General features: G+C 38.7%; 1 protein-coding gene across 2 annotated transcripts in view; it reads left to right on the top strand.

The window, feature by feature from the left end:
* Positions 1-19,476, top strand: part of Tcea1 (transcription elongation factor A1) — a 38,372-nt gene that overhangs the window by 1,480 nt on the left and 17,416 nt on the right. For both annotated transcript variants that reach the window (XM_037202453.1, XM_028893646.2), the window contains exons 2-3: positions 6,970-7,032; positions 18,671-18,776. In XM_037202453.1, coding sequence (XP_037058348.1) covers positions 6,970-7,032; positions 18,671-18,776 — 169 coding nt within the window. The remainder of the gene's footprint in view (positions 1-6,969; positions 7,033-18,670; positions 18,777-19,476) is intronic.

Consider the following 19,476-nt stretch of genomic DNA (forward strand, 5'->3'; position numbering starts at 1 on the left):
CCAGCACTCGGGAGGCAGAGCCAGGTGGATCTCTGTGTGTTCGAGGCCAGCCTGGGCTACCAAGTGAATTCCAGGAAAGGCGCAAAGTTACATAGAGAAACCCTGTCTCGAAAAACCAAAATAGATAGATAGATAGATAGATAGATAGATAGATAGATTAAATAAATAGATAGATAGATCAATCAATCAAGTCCTTTTTAGGTTTTTCGAGACAGGGTTTCTCTGTGTAACAGCCCTGGCTGTCCTGGATCTCACTCTGTAGACCAGGCTGACTTCGAACTCACAGAGCTAGGCCTGCCCCTGCCTCCCAAGTGCTGGGATTAAAGGCGTGCGCCACCACATCCAGCATAAATCTGGTTCTTTTAATTGTTTTTTATATAATATTTCATTTTCCTGTCCTCCGAAATTCAAGCAGGCTGATGAAATAAAGAGAAAGGTCAGAGTGACAACTCTCTCCGTGAATTTTAAAATTTAAAAGCATTAACATTTGTGCATACGCACAGGTGCATAGTTAGAGGACAACTTGAGGATTTCTTTGAGTAGCCCTGGCTGTCCTGGAACTCGGAGATCCCTCTGCCTCCCAGGTGCCAGGATTAAAGGGATGTTCCTGGTGCTGAACTCACCTTACTAAACTTGAGATCCAGTGGCTTTACCGTTAATCATTTCCTTGGCATCCTCCCCCCCCCCTTTTTTTTATATTGGGTGTCATAGTGTAGTCCTGGCTGACATCAGGATTTTACTATGTAGACCAGGCTGGCCTCAAACGCCTAGAGATTGTCTGCCTGTGCCTCCTGATTAAATCCTCCTGGGATTAAAGTTCTGGGCCATAATTCTGCCCACTCCCAACCCTGGTTTTTTTGGTGTGTATGTGTGTGGTTTTGAAGATGGGGTCTTGTATGTAGCCCAGACTGACCTGGGACCCCTAGCTAGGCTCATATAATTCTCCTGACTCAGTCTCCTCATAAATGGATTACAGCCATGAACTGTGATAGGAGCTATTTTTAAGTTATTTAGATCATAAAAATGGAAACTACTTGAAAATGATAGTTGTAACTAACAGACAAATCTAAGTACTGCTTTTTTAAAAAAATATCACTTCATTTTAATAAAGCTATAGAGTAGATGTCACTTAATTACAAACAGCTACCAATTATTGAGCTGGTATTCTTAGCCACATATTCCTCTAAATCCAGTAATTATCACTTGCACCTCTTTTTATTACTAAGATAGTTTTGCTAGGTTAGTAGTCCCATTCTACAAAGGAGAATTTGGAAATGTAAAACACTCTTGGAACCACTGCATACATTGTGTCTTTGCTGCTTCTGGAAATTCCGTATCAATAAAATCTGATAGTATGTGACATCTTTTAAATAGCTTCTTTCGATTACTGTAATGTCCTGTGTTTTGTTTTGAGACAGGGTCTCACTGTGTTGTCTGGACTAGTTATGAACTCTCTTATTTTTATTTATTTATTTATTGTATCTTGAGTAGCTGGCTGGGACCCTAGATACATGCCACCATGCTCAGCTTACTATATGTGTTTTAAAATCCAATCTGTATCATATCTTGTTAATATTTCTTTTTTTTTTTTTTTTTTTTTTTTTTTTTGGTTTTTCGAGACAGGGTTTCTCTGTGTAGTTTTCCTGGAACTCACTTGGTAGCCCAGGCTGGCCTCGAACTCACAGAGATCCGCCTGCCTCTGCCTCCCGAGTGCTGGGATTAAAGGCGTGCGCCACCACTGCTGGGCTTCTTTTTTTTTTTTTTTTTTTTTGATAATATTTCATTTTTTTCTATTATAGAACAGTATTTCATTGTACTGGCATGTATATCACATTTGGGTTCATCTTTTGATGTACATCTAGGCTGTTTCCACTTTGGGCTATAAAACTAATGTTAAGATATACTTATGTCTGTCTGTTTTAGCATATGTTTTCATTTTTGTTAGGTATATATATAGGAGTAGAAATACTGAGCCATACAGTGTCTATGTGACACTGCTTTTTAATCCTAGGTCTAGACTCCTAGGCAAACACTGTACCATGAAGCTATACCCCAAACCTACTTAACCATTTGAGAAACTGTCCAAAAAAATTCTTTTTTTCCCCCACAAAGTGGCTCATACCATTTTACATTGCCATCAGTAGTACTTGACTGTTTTGATCTCACCATATTGTTCCAATACTTGTTGATGTTTATCCTTTAAATTACAGTCTTTAGTGAAATTCTCTGGGCATCTTTTCCAAATTTACTGAACGTCTGTGTGTCTGTTTTGAAGGAACATCTATACAAGGCCCACCCCGCCCCCCAGCTGTCTCTTATACCAGGTGTTTTCTGTGTTTTAATACTTCACTTGTGTACTTGACCGTTTCATCTACCTCTTAGAAGCTATGTTATTCTCTTCAATATGTGAGAAGCCTGAAAAGGATTTTTAAAATTATGGAAACAAGAGTATGGATTTGAATCTGGGTCAGGGGGAAATATAGCACATGTTCTTAACTGTAAGTCCCTTATGCCTCTTCTTTTAGCATGTGGAAAAGAAGGATCTTTGAATCCTCTAGTTTTATATAAATTAGGTTGTCTGCAAGTTTGAATACTGTGTTTTGTAAAAGCACTTCTGCTAACAGGATTACTAAAAATTTAATCAAATAGTGTGATAGTTGTAGTTTACTTTTCAGTCAGTACTATGAACTAAATGTGGCTTTGGAAGTTAGAGTCAGATCTTTCTTCCTCTTGCATCATTATCTGTAGACGATGCTGCAATGGGCTTGATGCTAGGAGGGAGATGACTGGGGAGGGATAGAATGCAGCTTTTGTTTGGTAGTGAGTTCAGAAAGCACAACTATCAGTGGTGGGCCAGAGGAACGGAAGACACAGTTGTGCTGGGTCACAGACTGTAGAGTTTTGTTGTTTGTTTTGATTTAATCCCTGGAGCTGGGTATACAGCTTACTAGAAGAGTAATAGGTTAGCATATATGAGGCTCTAGGTTCAATCTCCAACATTAAATAAAATTCTCTGAGATCCTAAGGGATTGCTGTCTTGTTTACTGCTATGTGCTCACACAGAATGGAGCTTATTATATGGCATTAAGAGTATCTGTTGAAGGGCTGAAGAGATGGCTTACCTGTTTAGAGAACTTACTGCTCTTGCAGAGGACCTGGGTTTAGTTCCCAGCACCCACATTGAAATATTTCACACAACTCAAAGATAAATTGTCACTTAGTTAGCATACAATCATGCTTTTTGCTAGTTTCATTCAGTTCATCTTAGTTTATTTTGTAAAGAACCTTGAATGAAATTCTCATCTTAACTGGTTGGGACACATGGTAGTTGTTGAGAACAAGCATAGTTGCTGAATCCAGTGAGTCACTTATTATTTTCTTCCTATCATAGCCTCGGTCTCCTAAACCTATTCTCACCAGAGGGCTGGCTGAGTAGAAACAGAAAGTCAAAGTAAATCTGTTGCTGCTACATGGAAAGTGATGTTACAACATGTGTTGTATTTCTGATGTGACATGGCATGTGTGCCTTAAGAGAGGTGCTGCTTTTAAGAACTACCTATAAATTTGAATTTGTTAACTTCTTGTTGATTTTTGGTCTGAAATGGATCAGAAAGTCCATGGAGATGTGGCTAGAAAAAAAAAATGCTATCAAAAATAGAGAATACAGATAGATCTGTTAAAAGCCTTTGGACTCTTGAGAATTATAGAATATTTCAGATTGACAAGATATTATGCCTCATCATGTATTACATGATACCCCTAAAAGGGATTTGGGCAGCTCCTAACAATCAGACATTAACATTTCTATAGTGAATACTGTACCCTTAACATTAAGTGAGGTTAAAAAAAAAAGACATTAAGTGAGGTATGTAGAACCATTAGCTTTACATCTGTTGAGACTGGCCTTTGCTGCCAAATGAATTTCTTAACTTTTTAATTTTGAAAGTTTTTGATTTGGAGGGAGGTGAGACATATGCACATAAATGATTAAACCTCATTTGTACTGAAAAAAAGTGCTGTAGAAATTCTTTAAGATGTATTTATTAATTTATTTTACACATATATATCCAATCCTGAGTGTATGTATATGCATCACATGCATGCAGGTGCCCATGAAAACCAGAATGTTAGGTGCCCTGGGACTGGGTTGCAGGTGATTCTAAGCCGCCTGAATGGGTACTGGGAACCAAGCCCGAGTCCTCTGCAGGTGTTTGTAATTGCTGGGCCATCTCTCCTGCCCCTAGAATTTTTTTTTAATTAGTGTTGAACTTTAGACCAATGATCTCTAACAATGTTTCACTGTATTTAGTTCACTCTAAATGTGATGTGTACAGAATTTTAACATAAAAAGAGATCTATAAGCCACAGATGGTTAAAACCCTTTATAATAACCTGCTTCATAATTTTTCTTGTGTTTTCTTTCAAGTTTGTGGTTAAATTTAAATGTTCTATATTGATGTTGTCGGAAGAGATGTTAATACCATTTTATTCTGGAAGGTCAGGTCTGATGTCGAATGGCTTCAAATAATCATGATGGGAAATCTTTTCTTGGTTTTATTTTTTAAAAGAATAACAGTACAAAGGGCTGGAGAAATGCCCCAGTTAAAGAGCCCTAGCTGCCCAGGTTCTATTCCCAGTACCCCAGATAGTGGATAACAACTGGCTGTAACTCTAGTCCTAGGGAATCCAACATCCTCTTTTAGCCTCCAAAGGCACTGGGTATGCATGTGGTGCTTAGATACATGGGCAGCCAAAACACCCATGCACATATAAAAAACACATTAAATTTTTTATAAAAGAAATACAGTATGAAAGTCTTTGCTTCTTTCTATAGAATGCACTGTGGTGAGGGATTTTTATTGTTCCCAGGTATGCTATATTTTCATTGATTTGTAAGGTGCTTTGTTTTCATATTTTAAGAGTTTGGAAGGCAGCGTGAGTTACATATATAGTTGGCCAGATGGCTCTTGGAAGTGTACTGTGTACTTTCACAGCACGAGTCAAAACTTGTAGAGAGAGGGCTGGTGAGATGGCCTGACAGCATGAGTTCCATCCCTAAAACCCAAAGTGGGAACAGAGAGCCAACACTTGCATGCCATGTCGCCCTCTGACTTTCCCAAGTGCACTGTGGCATGCATTCACCCCCACACATGCACAGTAAGAATAATAATGATGTGCAGAGTCAGTATCATAATCTTGGAAGAAAATCAGAGATACCCTGAGGAAGTAAATAGTTATAGAAAGAGTAGATAAAGTATGGTTCTCCATGCTGCAGATCCAGCCTGACATTAGTTTTCTTATGTATTCTTTCAAAGAGTGTTTCATTACATTCATGTTTTGAGACAAAGTGTCCCTGTATGGCCCAGGCTGACCTTAAACTTGTGATGCTCCTTCCTTAGTCTCCCAGTGTTGGGATTACAGGCACCTGTTATCACACTACCAGAGTCATCACCCTGTTACTAGTCTTCTTGATACAACTTTTTTGTTGTTGTTGTTGTTGTTGTTGTTGTTGAGACTGGGGCTCACTATGTAATCTGGAACCTGCAAAGAGTTGCCTGTCTGCCTCCCAGGTTCTAGGATTCAAGTTATATGCTGTGCTGCCTTACCCAACCCTCTGTAGAAACAGACATTATCACATTTGAGCCAAAAAGTGATTTATAAATGTCTGGTTCTGAATATGAAGTACTTTGGTAACACCTTAGCTGATTTGTTTTATTCATATTTTCCATTTTATGATTATAATAATAGGCAATATATAATAAAAATAAAAATTTCATGCCTAAAAGAATTCTTGAGTTTTGCTGTTGTTGTTTGTTTAACAGTATCTGACTTCCAGCTCTTAAAGATCCATTTACCCTAGCATTGTGAGTGCTGAGAATAAAGGTGTGTACATAGCTGAAAGGATATATTTTTCAATAAGCAGAAGAAAAGGGAGTTAAAAGAAAATATACCATAACTTTTGTGTTTGTGTGTTTGTGTGTTATGGGGCAAAGAGTAAAGCATGGGAAATGGAGTTGTTTTTTTCCAGAACCCACATAAAAAAGACTGGAGGTGGGTTTGGTAGCTGTCTTGTCACCCCAGTGCAGAAGGTACAGGCAGGGAATCCCTGGAACAAGCTGGAGCACTGAGTTGAGCAGGAGGCTTTGCCTGAGTGTGTAAGTGGAGAGGGACTGGGGAAAGACACCTGACCTCAGACCTCTTAGCACTCTCTGACACACACAGGGAAACCCACACAGATGGAAAAACAAATTAAACTTTCCTTTTTTTTTCTGTTCTGTTGAAATGTAGAGCATTAATGAAATGACTGTTTTAAGTGAAATGAAATTAAGTGAATACCAGTGTGCCCAGCATGGTGGCACATGCCTTTAATCCTTGCACTTAGGAAGCAGAGGCAGGTGGATCTGAGTTTGAGGCCAACCTGGTCTACATAGGGAATTTCAAGCCATCCAGAGCTACCTAATAAGACCCTGTCTCAAAAAAAAAAAAAAAAAAAAAAAAAGGCAGTGGGGGGTAGGGAGGGATAGTTGGCCAAAGCTATAGGTGACACTGTTGCCCCTCTGTTCCTCTTTAATGCCAGTTTGTATTATGGATAAGCACTAGAGGGTGTAGCAGCTGTTGGGCCTCCATTTTCTCAGTCTGGCTTTTCTCTAATGCAGCTCTTTCCAATGGAAGTCTTAGGTATGTTTTTTATTACAGGAAGAAATTTTACATTTCTTCTCGGAAGACACATTTGAACAAATACTGTTGAAAATACAATTCAAAATTACTTCACAAGTGCTAGCCATAACTCAGAAAGCAGATATTATGAACCTCTGATGTTTTAATCTCCTTTGTAAGATGATGAATGTATGTATATGCATACATGTATCTTTGTACTCATGTGAGTAGATGAGCCATTGTAAGTTGTTAATTGGCTAGTCCTTGCTTTACTTCCATGGGAATTCAATATGAACCTGTTTTATTTTATAGGCTGGTGCATTGGATTTGCTGAAAGAACTTAAGAATATTCCCATGACTCTGGAACTATTACAGGTATGTGCTTCTATGTGTCAGAATGTTTAAATTGGTAATTGCCATAAAATAATAGATCATCTTCATTACCAATAACATGCTTTTAATCTATCCTTTTGTAGAATAGATCATTCCTTTTTTAAGATGACAACATAAATCAGTCAATTGTTATAAATTATATATGTGTTCCTCAAAGAACTTTCCAAGGTTATGGGGTCGTGAGATCTCAACGTAAGGGCTGCCCCTGGATTCCTGGCCTTGGTTTGGTCTTTCAGCATTTCACTGTAGCTTAGTGTAGGGATGAGGGAATCACCCCTCTTCTCCCTCTTTCAGCATCAGCCAGACATGCAAACAACTGAATGTCAGCAGAGTGAGTACTAAAGTCTAGGTGCTCAATCTAAAGTAAGAAAGTAAGTCAAAATGTTAAAAAGGGAGGTAAGTATGGTCAATAACATGAATGTAGATTTTTCCACTAGATATACCTTGTTGTTTATGAGCATTCTTCCTTGATGTTTCTATTTCATTAAATCAGAATTCAAGAAAGAATTAGAAAGGTGTGTGAACCTTACTGGAGAAAATTATCTTCAGGAGTGTCTAACTGAAACTGAGCGTGTTTCTCATTATAATGATGATAAAACTACAATCATTTTAGTAGCATTTATTGACTGTAAAAGAAATCGCAAATATTTTAATTTCCATTAACCTATATTTTTTCAAATGTATTAAAATTCATTTGCTCATCCTGATGGTTGCTTATGTTGCTTATTCTGTTTTAATATTTTAATAATGACATAAGTGTATTACTGTACTTAATGTATAGTTGCTTTTCTTTGCACTTTTTTTTTTTTTTTTTTTTTTTCTCGTTTTTCGAGACAGGGTTTCTCTGCGTAGCTTTGCGCCTTTCCTGGAACTCACTTGGTAGCCCAGGCTGGCCTCGAACTCAGAGATCCGCCTGCCTCTGCCTCCTGAGTGCTGGGATTAAAGGCGTGCGCCACCATCTCTTTGCACTCCTATGTGTTTTATTTAATGTGCTTTAAAGCACTTCTGAGGAAATGTCTGTAAGTTTCACCAGATGGCCAGAACGATCTATAGTGGAAAACAAAACCAAATTAAAAAAACTTTACATGCAGACTCAAGAAAGAGGAAACTACCCATGAAGTTGAATTTGTGGGTTCTAGGATCAGCAGCCATTTCCTTTTGGATAGTACCTAGGTGGGAGGTAAGGTACTATCCAAAAGGAAATGGCTGCAGTAGACTTATGTGAGGAAAATACATTGAAAGCAATTCTTAGTAATCCCAGCATGTAATTAAGAGGTATGTAGAGTTATAAAAGTGTGGAGGCTAGGTAGGGTTTGCATTTCTATCCATCTCTAATTTTTTTCATAATTTTTTTCTCTGCAGTCTAATTATATAACAGATCCCTGAATTTTTATTATGGCTAACAATTGTGCATGTCAGTAAATTAAGATCTTTCTCCCTTGGAGCTCAAAGACTAGGAGAAGAAATTGTATTTAAAAGCAACAGCATTGGTAACTAGGTAAAGTCTGGAAGAAAGGGACGTTTCTGTTTTTCAAAGTTTTATTATTTTATGTGTATGGATGTTTTGCCTACATGTGTGTTTATGCACTATGTGTCAGAAGAGGGAGGGCTTCAGATCCATTGTAACTGTAATTAACAAATGGTTGGGAACCACCATCTGGATGCTGGGAATTGAACCTGGGTCCTCTTCAAAAGCTTAACCACCAACTCTCTCTCTAGCCCCAGAAGTTAATTTCTTAGCGTGACCACTTAATCTGGGAGCTTGTAAAAGCCTTCACACAGGTGATCTCCAAAGATATTCAGGTTCTCTCCTAGCAGAAATAGCATGAGGAAGCATTGTGGCATATTGGGTAGTGCGGGGCAAAGAAGAGTTAGAGGCAGGATAGCATAGAGCTTCATATACTATCAAGAGCAGTACTGCCTGGAGGTGTTAGGAGATGATATAACTACATCTGCACCTTGAAAGACAGAAGACTGGCTGACTAGTGAAGTTATTCAGTTATACTGTGATAGGGGAGTAAACAGATATTTACAGTAAAAATGGAGAGAAGAGGATTTGAGGGGGTTATGGGCTGGGAAATAATTATTTCTTTATATAGCCCAAGGTGGCCTGGAACTCTCAATCTTACTGCCTTAGCCTCCCAAGTAGAATGCACCAACATGGACAGCTTCTGTCAATGTTTTCTTAAATATGATAACTAAGACACGAGCAACCATAGATGTAAACAATTACATCAAAAGGTAAAACTTTTATGCTTAAAAAAAAAATCAGTAGGAAAATAAAAACATAGACCGGGTTCCTGCCTATAACTCTCTCTCTCTTTCTCTCTTTCTCTCTTTCTCTCTTTCTCTCTTTCGCTCTCTCTCTCTCTCTCTCTCTCTCTCTCTCTCTCTCACTCACTCACTCACTCACTCACTCTCACTCTCACTCTCACACACACACACACACACACACACACACAACACACACACAACACACACACAGAAAGTAAGTAAAAAGAGAGCCAGAATGTGGCTCATTGATAGAGTGGTAGAGTACTTTTTTGGTTATATATAAGGCCCTGTATTCAGTGCCTGGGGGATAATGGGAAATAATATTTTCAAATCTTACCTGATAAGGATTGCATTAAGAGCTACTACAAGCCGGGCGGTGGTGGCGCACGCCTTTAATCCCAGCACTCGGGAGGCAGAGCCAGGCGGATCTCTGTGAGTTCGAGGCCAGCCTGGGCTACCAAGTGAGCTCCAGGAAAGGCGCAAAGCTACACAGAGAAACCCTGTCTCGAAAAACCAAAAAAAAAAAAAAAGAGCTACTACAAATCAGTAAGAAAGAAGCAATCCAGACTAAAAATGGGAAAGAGAAAGAAGACATTTCTCCAAATAAAATGGAGAAAAGACTCTGTAGTCAGGAGGTGGTACCAGGAGGGTTTCTCAGTTCAAGTCGAGCCTGGGGTACATAGGAATGACCTTGACTCAAAGAAAAACAAAGAAGGAAAAGCCAACTAGCACATGAGAAGATGCTCAGCATCACAAGATCCTTAGACACATGGAAAGCCACACCACATTTTAATCATTACTCCATACTCCCTAGAATGCATATAACCCAAGAGATCCAAGGCTGTACTTAACTACTACTAAGAATGTATGTTACATGGAGTAACTGTATAATGTATCAATTCTATTCCTAGGTATGTATACAAGAGCAACGAAAAACATATTCACACAAATCTGTGTGATAACATGTATAGAACATGATTCCTAACAGTCCAAAAGAAACCCAAATGTCCATTAACTAGCAACAATAAATGTGCTATTTACATACTAGCATTTGTATATGTGTGTGTATTTGTCTATACAGTGTAATATTATTCACCTGTAAAAAGGAAAAGGTTCTGATGTATTCTACAACATAGACAAATCTTGAAAACGTGAAAGAAGCCAGACATATAAAGTCGTATATATGTGATTCTATTTCTAAGAACTCTCCAAAGTTGACAAATGGACAGACACATAAGGTACTGGTTGTATAGGGCAGATGGAGGGACCCCTACAGGGGAAAATGAAGAATGACTTAAAAAGTAGACAGCATTTTTGTGGGATTTTTAGAGTAACAAAAATGTTCAGAAATTCATTATGGTTAAGGATAGAAAAATTCTTTGAACATATTAGGAACTACTTGTCTTAGAGTTTCTACTGCTGTGACAAACACAGTGATGAAAAACAACTTGGGGAGGAAAGGATTTATTTCAGCTTTCAGTTCCTGATCACAGTCCATCATGGAGGAAGCCAGGACAAAAACTCAAGGCAGAACCTGGAGGAAGGAACTGAAGCAGAGACCATGGAAAAATGCTGCTCATTGGCTTGCTCTTCATGACTTGCTGAATTCACTCTTTTATATACTCCAGAATTACCGTCTCAAGAGTAGTATTGCTCATAGTGGGCTAGGCCCTTCCACACCAATCATCAGTCAAGAAAATGCCTCACAGACTTGCCTGCAGGCCAAGTTGATGGCATTTTCTCATTTGAGGTTCCTTATACTCTAGTGACTCTAGTTTGTGTTAAGTTGACAAATAAAATAACTCTAACCAACACACTACTAAAGTATATAAAGGAATAAATTATGTAGCATGTGAAGTGTATCTTAATAAAGCTGTTAAAAACTAGAACAAAAGCTGGGCAGCAGTGGCGCATACCTTTAATTCCAGCACTGGGGAGGCAGAACCAGGCAGATTTATGTGAGTTTGAGGGCCAGCCTGGTCTAGAGATTGAGATCCAGGACAGGCACCAAAACTACACAGAGAAACCCTGTCTCAAAAAACCGGGGAAAAAAAAAAAACCACTAGAAGAAACAGCTAGAGATACAGCTCAGTGGTAGACTGCTTGCCTAGCTTAATGTAAGGTGTCTGGGGCTTGGTCCCTAGCATAGCAAAAGATTGTTAGATGGCTAACAAATATTGCTATATTTACTACTATCTTTGAGTAAGTTTCATCCTAAATTCTTCCTTTCACCCTTCCCTACTTTGAGTCACCTAACCATTCTTTTGGTTTTTCAAGTCAAGGTTTCGCTGTGTAGTCCTGGCTGTCCTAGAACTGTTATATAGACCAGGAGGGCCTCTAACTCACACAGATCTGCCTGCCTCTGCCTCCTGAGTGCTGGGATTAAAGGTATGCAATACACTACTCTCCATAATTCTTACACACTGTCCATCATTATCAAGTTCCTCTCCTCAGGCTGGTGATGGATCACTTGCTTAGCATATGCAAGTCCCTAGCCCCTGGTTTGATCCTTGGTTTAAAAATAAATAAATGAGGGCATGCTGGATAGGTGGCACATGCCTGTACTTTCACCACTTGGGAGGTGAGGCAAGTACAAGTCTAGCTTGGAATATATGGTGAGACTCTATCTCAAGATTTAAATTAATAAAACGTAAAAGTATCTTTTGCCAGGTATTATGGCACATCCTTTTAATCCCTAACCAAAGAGGCTAAAGCAGCAGGGCTGCTGTAAGACCAAGGCAATTCTGAATTACTTACCATCTCCACCCCTTAACCACCACCCCAATACTACCACCCCTCAAATCCTCTTCTCTCCATTTTTACTGCTAATATCTGTTTACTCCCCTATTACAGTATAACTGAATAACTTCACTAGTCAGCCAGTCTTCTGTCTTTCAAGGTGCAGATGTAGTTATATCATCTCCTAACACCTCCAGGCAGTACTGCTCTTGATAGTATATGAAGCTCTATGCCATCCTGCCTCTAACTCTTCCTTGCCCCGCACTACCCAATATACCACACTACTTCCTCATGCTATTTCTGCTGAGAGAGAACCTGAATATCTTTGGAGGTCACCTGTGTGAAGGCTTTTGCAAGCTCCCAGATTAAGTGGTCAGCTTCTTTGTACTTTTATCTCTTTATGTCATCGTTGTCTTCCTCTATCCCCTTTCCCCCCAGATACCTCATTACATATACCTTGTTTCAAAATCCCTTGCAGAGGACTGAGCAGATAGATACCCATGCATACCAGCCATTGCTTAATCCAAGGTTACAAAGACTCATTCTGCAACCATATGTTAAAAGTGTTTTTTGGGCAGGCTGCTGCTGGAGGGATGGTTCGGTGGCTAAGAGCATACTGCTTGTAAAGAAATATAGTTTGCAACTCCAACCCCTTTCTGGTCTTTATGGATATAAATTTAATTGATGAAGGTCTGAGGGAGTCCTCTCTGCTTTACTCATCTGCACTTGTCCCATGCTAGCACTGTAGCCAGAAATTTTCCTGTGTCTCGCCCAGTCCATAGCCACTCAGACCCAAGTAAACACACAGAGGCTTATATTAATTAAAACTGCTCGGCCATTAGCTCAGGCCTACTACTGACTAGCTCTTACACTGAAACTCAGCCCATTTCTGTTAATCTATATGTTGCCACATGTTCCGTGGCTTCACCTGTGTGTCATTACGTGTTGCTCCCTGGACGGTGGGCTGGCGTCTCCTGACTCAGCCTTCCTCTTCCCAGAATTCTCCTTGTCTACTTATCCCACCTATACTTCCTGCCTGGCTACTGGCCAATCAGCATTTTATTAAACCAGTGTACCAGAAGCATTATCCCACAAGATAGCACCTTAGTATTGTCATCTCTGTGGGTTGTAGTGTATTTGGAAATAGTGAATTGTAAGTTCTCCAACTTTGTTGCCAGGATTGTTTTGGTAAAATGTTTCAGTGATTTGGGGTAAGTTACCAGTTTTACCCAAAGAAAGGTCAGATTCCATTCATAGCATTGGGTCTGTAATTTTGACTTGATTATTACAAAAGTACTAACATTTAGGCATTCCAATTCCTGAAGCCAGGATGTCTTTCCATTTATTTAGCTCATCTTTCTTTTTTTCCCCACAGTGTTTTGTATCAGCTATTTATTTCTTAAATCTTTTCTTTATATGTGTGTGTGTTTGCAGTAGCAAACTTGCAGTAGCAAGTTAAGATCTAGTAACTTGATCAGAAAGTGATAGTGCATGCCTTTAATCCCAGCATTTGGGAGGCAGAGTCAGGTTGGATCTCTGAGTTCCAGGACAGCCAATGCTACAGAACAAACAAAAATCTTGGGATAACTCTAACCAAGCAAGTGAAAGACTTGTATAATAAAAAACTTTAAGGCATTGAAGAAAGAAATTGAAGAAGATACCAGAAATGGAAAAATCATCCACACTCATGGATTGGTGGGATTAAAATAATGAAAATGGCCATCATAGCAAAAGCAGTCTATAAATTGAATGTATTCTTCATCAAAATTCCAAGACAGTTTTTCACAGAAATTGAGAAAGAATCTTCAACTTTATATGAAGACAAAACCCCCCAAAAAACTGGATAGCTAAAACAATCCTGAATGATAAAAGAACTGCTGGAAGCCGGGCGGTGGTGGCGCATGCCTTTAATCCCAGCACTCAGAAGGCAGAGACAGGAGGATCTCTGTGAGTTCAAGGCCAGCCTGGGCTACCAAGTGAGTTCCAGGAAAGGCACAAAGCTACACAGAGAAACCCTGTCTCAAAAAAACTTAAAAAAAAAAAAAAAAAAAAAAAAAAAAAAAAAAACCTGCTGGAAATATCACCATCCAGGTTTCAACTTCTGTTACAGAGTCATAGTAATAAAAGCAGCATGGTATTGGTATTAAAACGGATTGATCAGTGGAATTGAATTGAACCAGAAATAATTCCACATACCTGCCAGACACCTGATTTTTGACAGAAGCCAAAAATGCACACTGGAAGAAAAATTAGCATCTTTAACCTATGGTGCTGGTCAAAACTAGACAACTGCAAGTAGAAGAATGCAAATAGAACCGTATTTATTTGAGTCTGCATAAGACTGAACTACAGGTGGTTCAAGGACTTCAGCCTGATACCAGACACCCTGAAGAAGAGAAAGTGAGGAATATTCTTGGAACACATTGGCACAGAAAAGGACTTTCTGAATAAGACACCAATAGCATAGGCATTAAGACCAACAATCAGTAAACAGGACCTCATGAAGTTGAAAAACTGCATAATAAGGACACCATTATTCAGACAAAGGGTCATCCTACAGAATGGGAAAAGATCTTTACCAATAATACATTTGACAGAGGGTTAATATCTGGTATATATAACAAACTAAAAAAAAATAACTGAGCATAAAACCCAATTTTAAAATGGGCTATAGAGCTAAACAAAGTTCTCAAAAGATAAAACACAAATGCCTAAGAAACACAAAGAAATGTTCAACATCTTCAGCCATCAGGGAAATGCCAACTAAAATTTCTCTTGAGATTTTCTCTTACCCTAGTCAGAATGACCAAAAGGGGGGAAAATGATAGTACATGCTGGAGACTATGCAGGGACTGTCCATTGCTGGTGGGGGAGCAGACTGGTACAGCCACTATGGAAACTGTGTGGAGGTTCCTTGAGATGCTAGGAATAGATCTATCTTAAGATCCAGTTATAACGCTTTTGGGCATATACCCACAGGATTTTGGGTATATCTTACTATAGAGATATTTGCTCATTCATGTTCATTGCTGCTCTATTCATAATAGACAGAAATTGGAACCAACCTAGATGGCCATTAACCAATGAATGTGTTTGGTAATGAAAATGTGTTATAGTTATACAATGGAGTATTATTCAGTTGGTAAGAAAAGTAAAACTTAATATTAAATAGATCAAGTTAGAAAAAAAAATTCCGAGTGAGGTAATCCAGATCCCAAAAGATAAGTATTGCATGTTTTCTCTTATATGTGGATGTTAGCGTTTAAGCCTTTGATATGTGTGTTACAGTCTGAATGACTTCTAAGGATAGTTAGTAAAACACCAGGGAGGGAGGGAGGGAGAAGATCTCCCAAGGAAGGGAAACTAGAATATAGTATTACGGTTAAATAAAGGAGAAAATAGAATAGGAGGGTAAAGTAAGTAATGGGGAGGGATTACTAACTTTAAATGCCATTTTAAAAAACATTGGGAAATCTAATATAGCTTCCAAAAATAACATATGATAGGAATCTAAATGGAGTCACCAAATAGTAGTGGAGACAAACATCTTATTCTAAACATCTTATTCTGTCACGTCAAACCTCCAGTGCCAGGAATGCATTGCATTCCTGCATTCTTGTTGGCTCATTGGCCAAAGGGCTCCTGTGGAGTCCCCAAACATCACAGGCCATTGGTGTGCTCTTCACAACCTGATGCTAAGAACCTGTTGCTGAAGACATGTAAGGAACATGAAGAAGTTAAGCTGAATCCTGACTAGAAGCTTCACCCCTACTGACTAGTAGTGTTCATAGTGCTAGAAAGTACACTGTATGATACTGAAGGAAAAAGGTAGTATCACCCACCTACAAATCCTGTGACCTGTCTGCAAAATGTACTGGTAGAATAGTGGCACAAATGTTGTGGGAGTAAGTAACCAATCACTTTTTAAATTGGATTTGAGGCCCACTCCATGAGATAGAACCCATATCTGAAACTGATAAGGACCTGAGACTAGATAGGTTGTGGACCTAGCAGAAAAGCTAATACTATTACTTTACTAAAGGAAGAGTAATAAAATAACTCCTAATGACACATAAGTTTCTCACTTCACTCAACCCATATCAGAAAAGGTTCTTTCTGTAATAGATAGTAATTAACACAGAGACCCACAACTGGACAATCTGTAGAGAGTGAGAGACTTTGGAGTGCTCAGTCCTAAATCGGATGTTTTCACCAAACCCTTCTCAAGGCTTGGTAGAGGAAGTGAAAACATTGTTAACAACCACAGATGATGGATGACTCCAAGGAAACAGTGTCTTCTAGATACTAACTTCACTCAGAGACTGGTAGCATGTACAGGTTCAAGCCAGATGGGGTCCTAGCACTGAGAAAGGGAAGTGGACAGTTTTCCACCTTGAACCAAGAATTTATCTGCAGTTGGTATTGGAGGGAAAGGGAAAAATCATTCTTTTTTTCAATGGAGTGTGACGTGGGTATGTCAACCACATTCCAGAGCAGGCCTCATGTCCAGGAATGGTTGGCCAACAGAAAATGAACTCTGGTATTTTTGTGGACTTTTTATTTCATTTTGTCTGTCATGTTTGGTTTTATTAGTCTTTTGCCTGTTTGTCTTGATTTTCATTTCTGTGGGTCTTATGCAATTTATTTAATTATATATTTTTAGAGAAAAAACAAAGGTCGGTAGGGAGGGACATGGAGAGCATCTGGGAAGAGTTGCAGGAGAAGGGAAAAACAGCAAAATATTATATTAAAAAATCTTAATTATTCAACTAGGAATATAGCACATGCCTAACATATACAAGGTGTTGGGTTCTATCCATAGAACTTGAAACAAACAAACTTGTGTATGATGGTGAATGGGATTTCTGAGTTGGAGCCACTTGATCTAGATGTTCATTGTAATTCTTGAGTGTGCTCAGTGCTCTACCATGTCTTTCATCATAGTCCTCCCTTCTTTCCTCCATGCCTTTTCTCCTGTCTGATTTTAAATAGAAACCTGGGTAGAAAGAAGATAGATAATTTCTCTGTGACAGTGTAACGGGTCACCTTTTAAACAGTCTATTTATAATATCTAAATCTTAGCATACCAGTTTTAGGAAGTCTTTTAAGAGAGAAATCCAGACCTGTTTGCCCAAGCAAATAGCTTCCTTTTCATCTCCATCCTCTGCTTTCTTCCATTTCCCCAAGTGTCTACTCATTATAGGAAAAAGAAATGTGCTGTGGTCTTTTTTCACTCCACCTCAGCAGCCTGATCTTGTTATGCAGCTCAATAGTCTCTTGTAGAAAGCTGCATACTTAGACTAGGTGCCAAGCAAGGAATGGTTGGTTTTAATAATCAAAGCGTCCTGTCATCATTAAATAACTGTCACTCAACAGCACAGTTTATTCTCCTCCTTATATCGTGGTCTCCTGTAGGAGCTTCTAGGATGCATTTTCTGACACTGTTGTCTGTCAGTCTACACTTCATAACTCAGTAATTCCAGTTATTTCCTCCATACATCCAAAGTTAGGATTTCTTTTAGAAAACTTGCTTTGTTATCCCCAAACATTGGGGGTAGGTGTTAAAATTTGGGGTCCTTTTCATTCTTCTGTTGTTGAACCTCACCTGCTTTGCTCAGCTTTCTGTGAGATACAACACAGGCTACTGCAGCCCACTGTGTATTCTAAATTCTTCAGCTTTTGTGCTGAGCGTTTAATAATTTAGAAGGAAGCCTTTAAGTACCTACTTACTTTTATACCACAAAAGTATCAGCAGGAGTTTTCCTTTATTATTCCTAAATAGCTAAGAATTTCTTTATCATGTTTTCTTCCATAGACCATGTTTTGAAAGATTGTCTACTAACAACTTGAACTTACTGAATAATTTACCATTGTTATTTACTGTTCATAATTGAGCTGTCATAGCTTTTATGGTTTTTAGTGAGTTGGAAAGAACATTCATTCTAGAAGTGGTAAAGCATAGATGGAAATTCTAGTCTTGCCAGTGAGCAATAGTATAATGCTGAGCAGGTTATATCGGTATTTCCAGTCTCTTTGTCTTTAAAAATAGGTATAATGATCTCAATGTTGAAAGGTTCTTGGGAAGATTTATATACCTAGTTATTTCAGAATAATCCTAGGATAATATTACTGCATGTTAAATGTTATCTGTATTCTGAAATCCATTTTAATACCTAATTATATGCTGCTTACATAGAATCAAAAAATAAAGATGCCTTTTAATCTTCTCTAGGTGGTAGTTTTTGTTTGGATAGCTTTGTTAGGAGTTGTAGGCAAGTGCTCTGAGGTAATCTCTGCCATGGCCATGAGCATCTCAGCTTACCTTCTGTACACATACATTTTACATCTCACCCTCATTTCTCCCTGAAAGACTGAGTTCATTTCAGTAGTTCATTGCTTGATACCACATTTCGAAGTTGTTGATCTCAGTGATGAAGCATTGGTGACTCCAGTGTTTGATCTGAAGATATGTGTACTTTTACCAGAATGTGAATAATTGAAGTTTTTAAATCTGAGATAGAAAAGTCTGAAAAAGAAGCACGTGTAATTAATATACTGAATTGTTTGTAACAGCGTTGATGGACACTTTGTTGTTGTTGCCTTGCAGTCCACGAGAATTGGAATGTCTGTCAACGCTATTCGCAAGCAGAGTACAGACGAAGAAGTCACATCTTTAGCCAAATCGCTTATCAAATCCTGGAAAAAATTATTAGGTAAAATTGATCTTTGCTCACATATATTTATGATGTCCTGGCTTGTTCATATGGTTCCTGCATTTTTCTGTCTATGAATCTAGACTTAGTGAACTCAGTGCTTTGCAATAAGCATGAGGGGCTTGGTTTAATTTGCTTGAAAGTGGTAGGCTAATAAGCTCAGTGGTCTCTGACAGTTGTAATTGTAGATGAGATCTTTCAGGAATTTTCTCCAAAGGAAAGGTTGTACGTGCTTTCTGGAGTGATTTTAAAACAACTTTTTACTTTTAGCAAGGATAAAATGACTGTCCATAATTCCTTTGTCCAGATCAGCTTTTGTTCTTTCTTTATTTTTGGCTTTTCAAGACAGGATTTCTCTGTGTAGCCCTGGCTGTTCTGGAACTTGCTCAGTACACAAAGGCTGTCCTTAAACTCAGAGATCCACCTGCCCCTGCCTCCTGAGTGCTGGGATTAAAGGCGTGCGCCACCATTGTCTGGCATTATTTTCCATATTTAATCATCTCTCTTTCTTAAAAATCATTTGAGAGTAGATTAAATGTGCCGTTTTTGTTTATGTTATACTTGAGTATACATCTCCTCAGAACACTTTTCCTTTTCTGTCTTAGTTTCCTTCATTTATTTGAGATAGGCTCCCATTATGTTGTGTAAGCTGGCCTGGGCCTTGGGATCCTGCTTCAGACAGTCCCCAGAGAATCTAGAC

This window comes from Peromyscus leucopus, chromosome 2, assembly GCF_004664715.2.
Source record: "Peromyscus leucopus breed LL Stock chromosome 2, UCI_PerLeu_2.1, whole genome shotgun sequence".
Lineage (NCBI taxonomy): Eukaryota > Metazoa > Chordata > Mammalia > Rodentia > Cricetidae > Peromyscus > Peromyscus leucopus.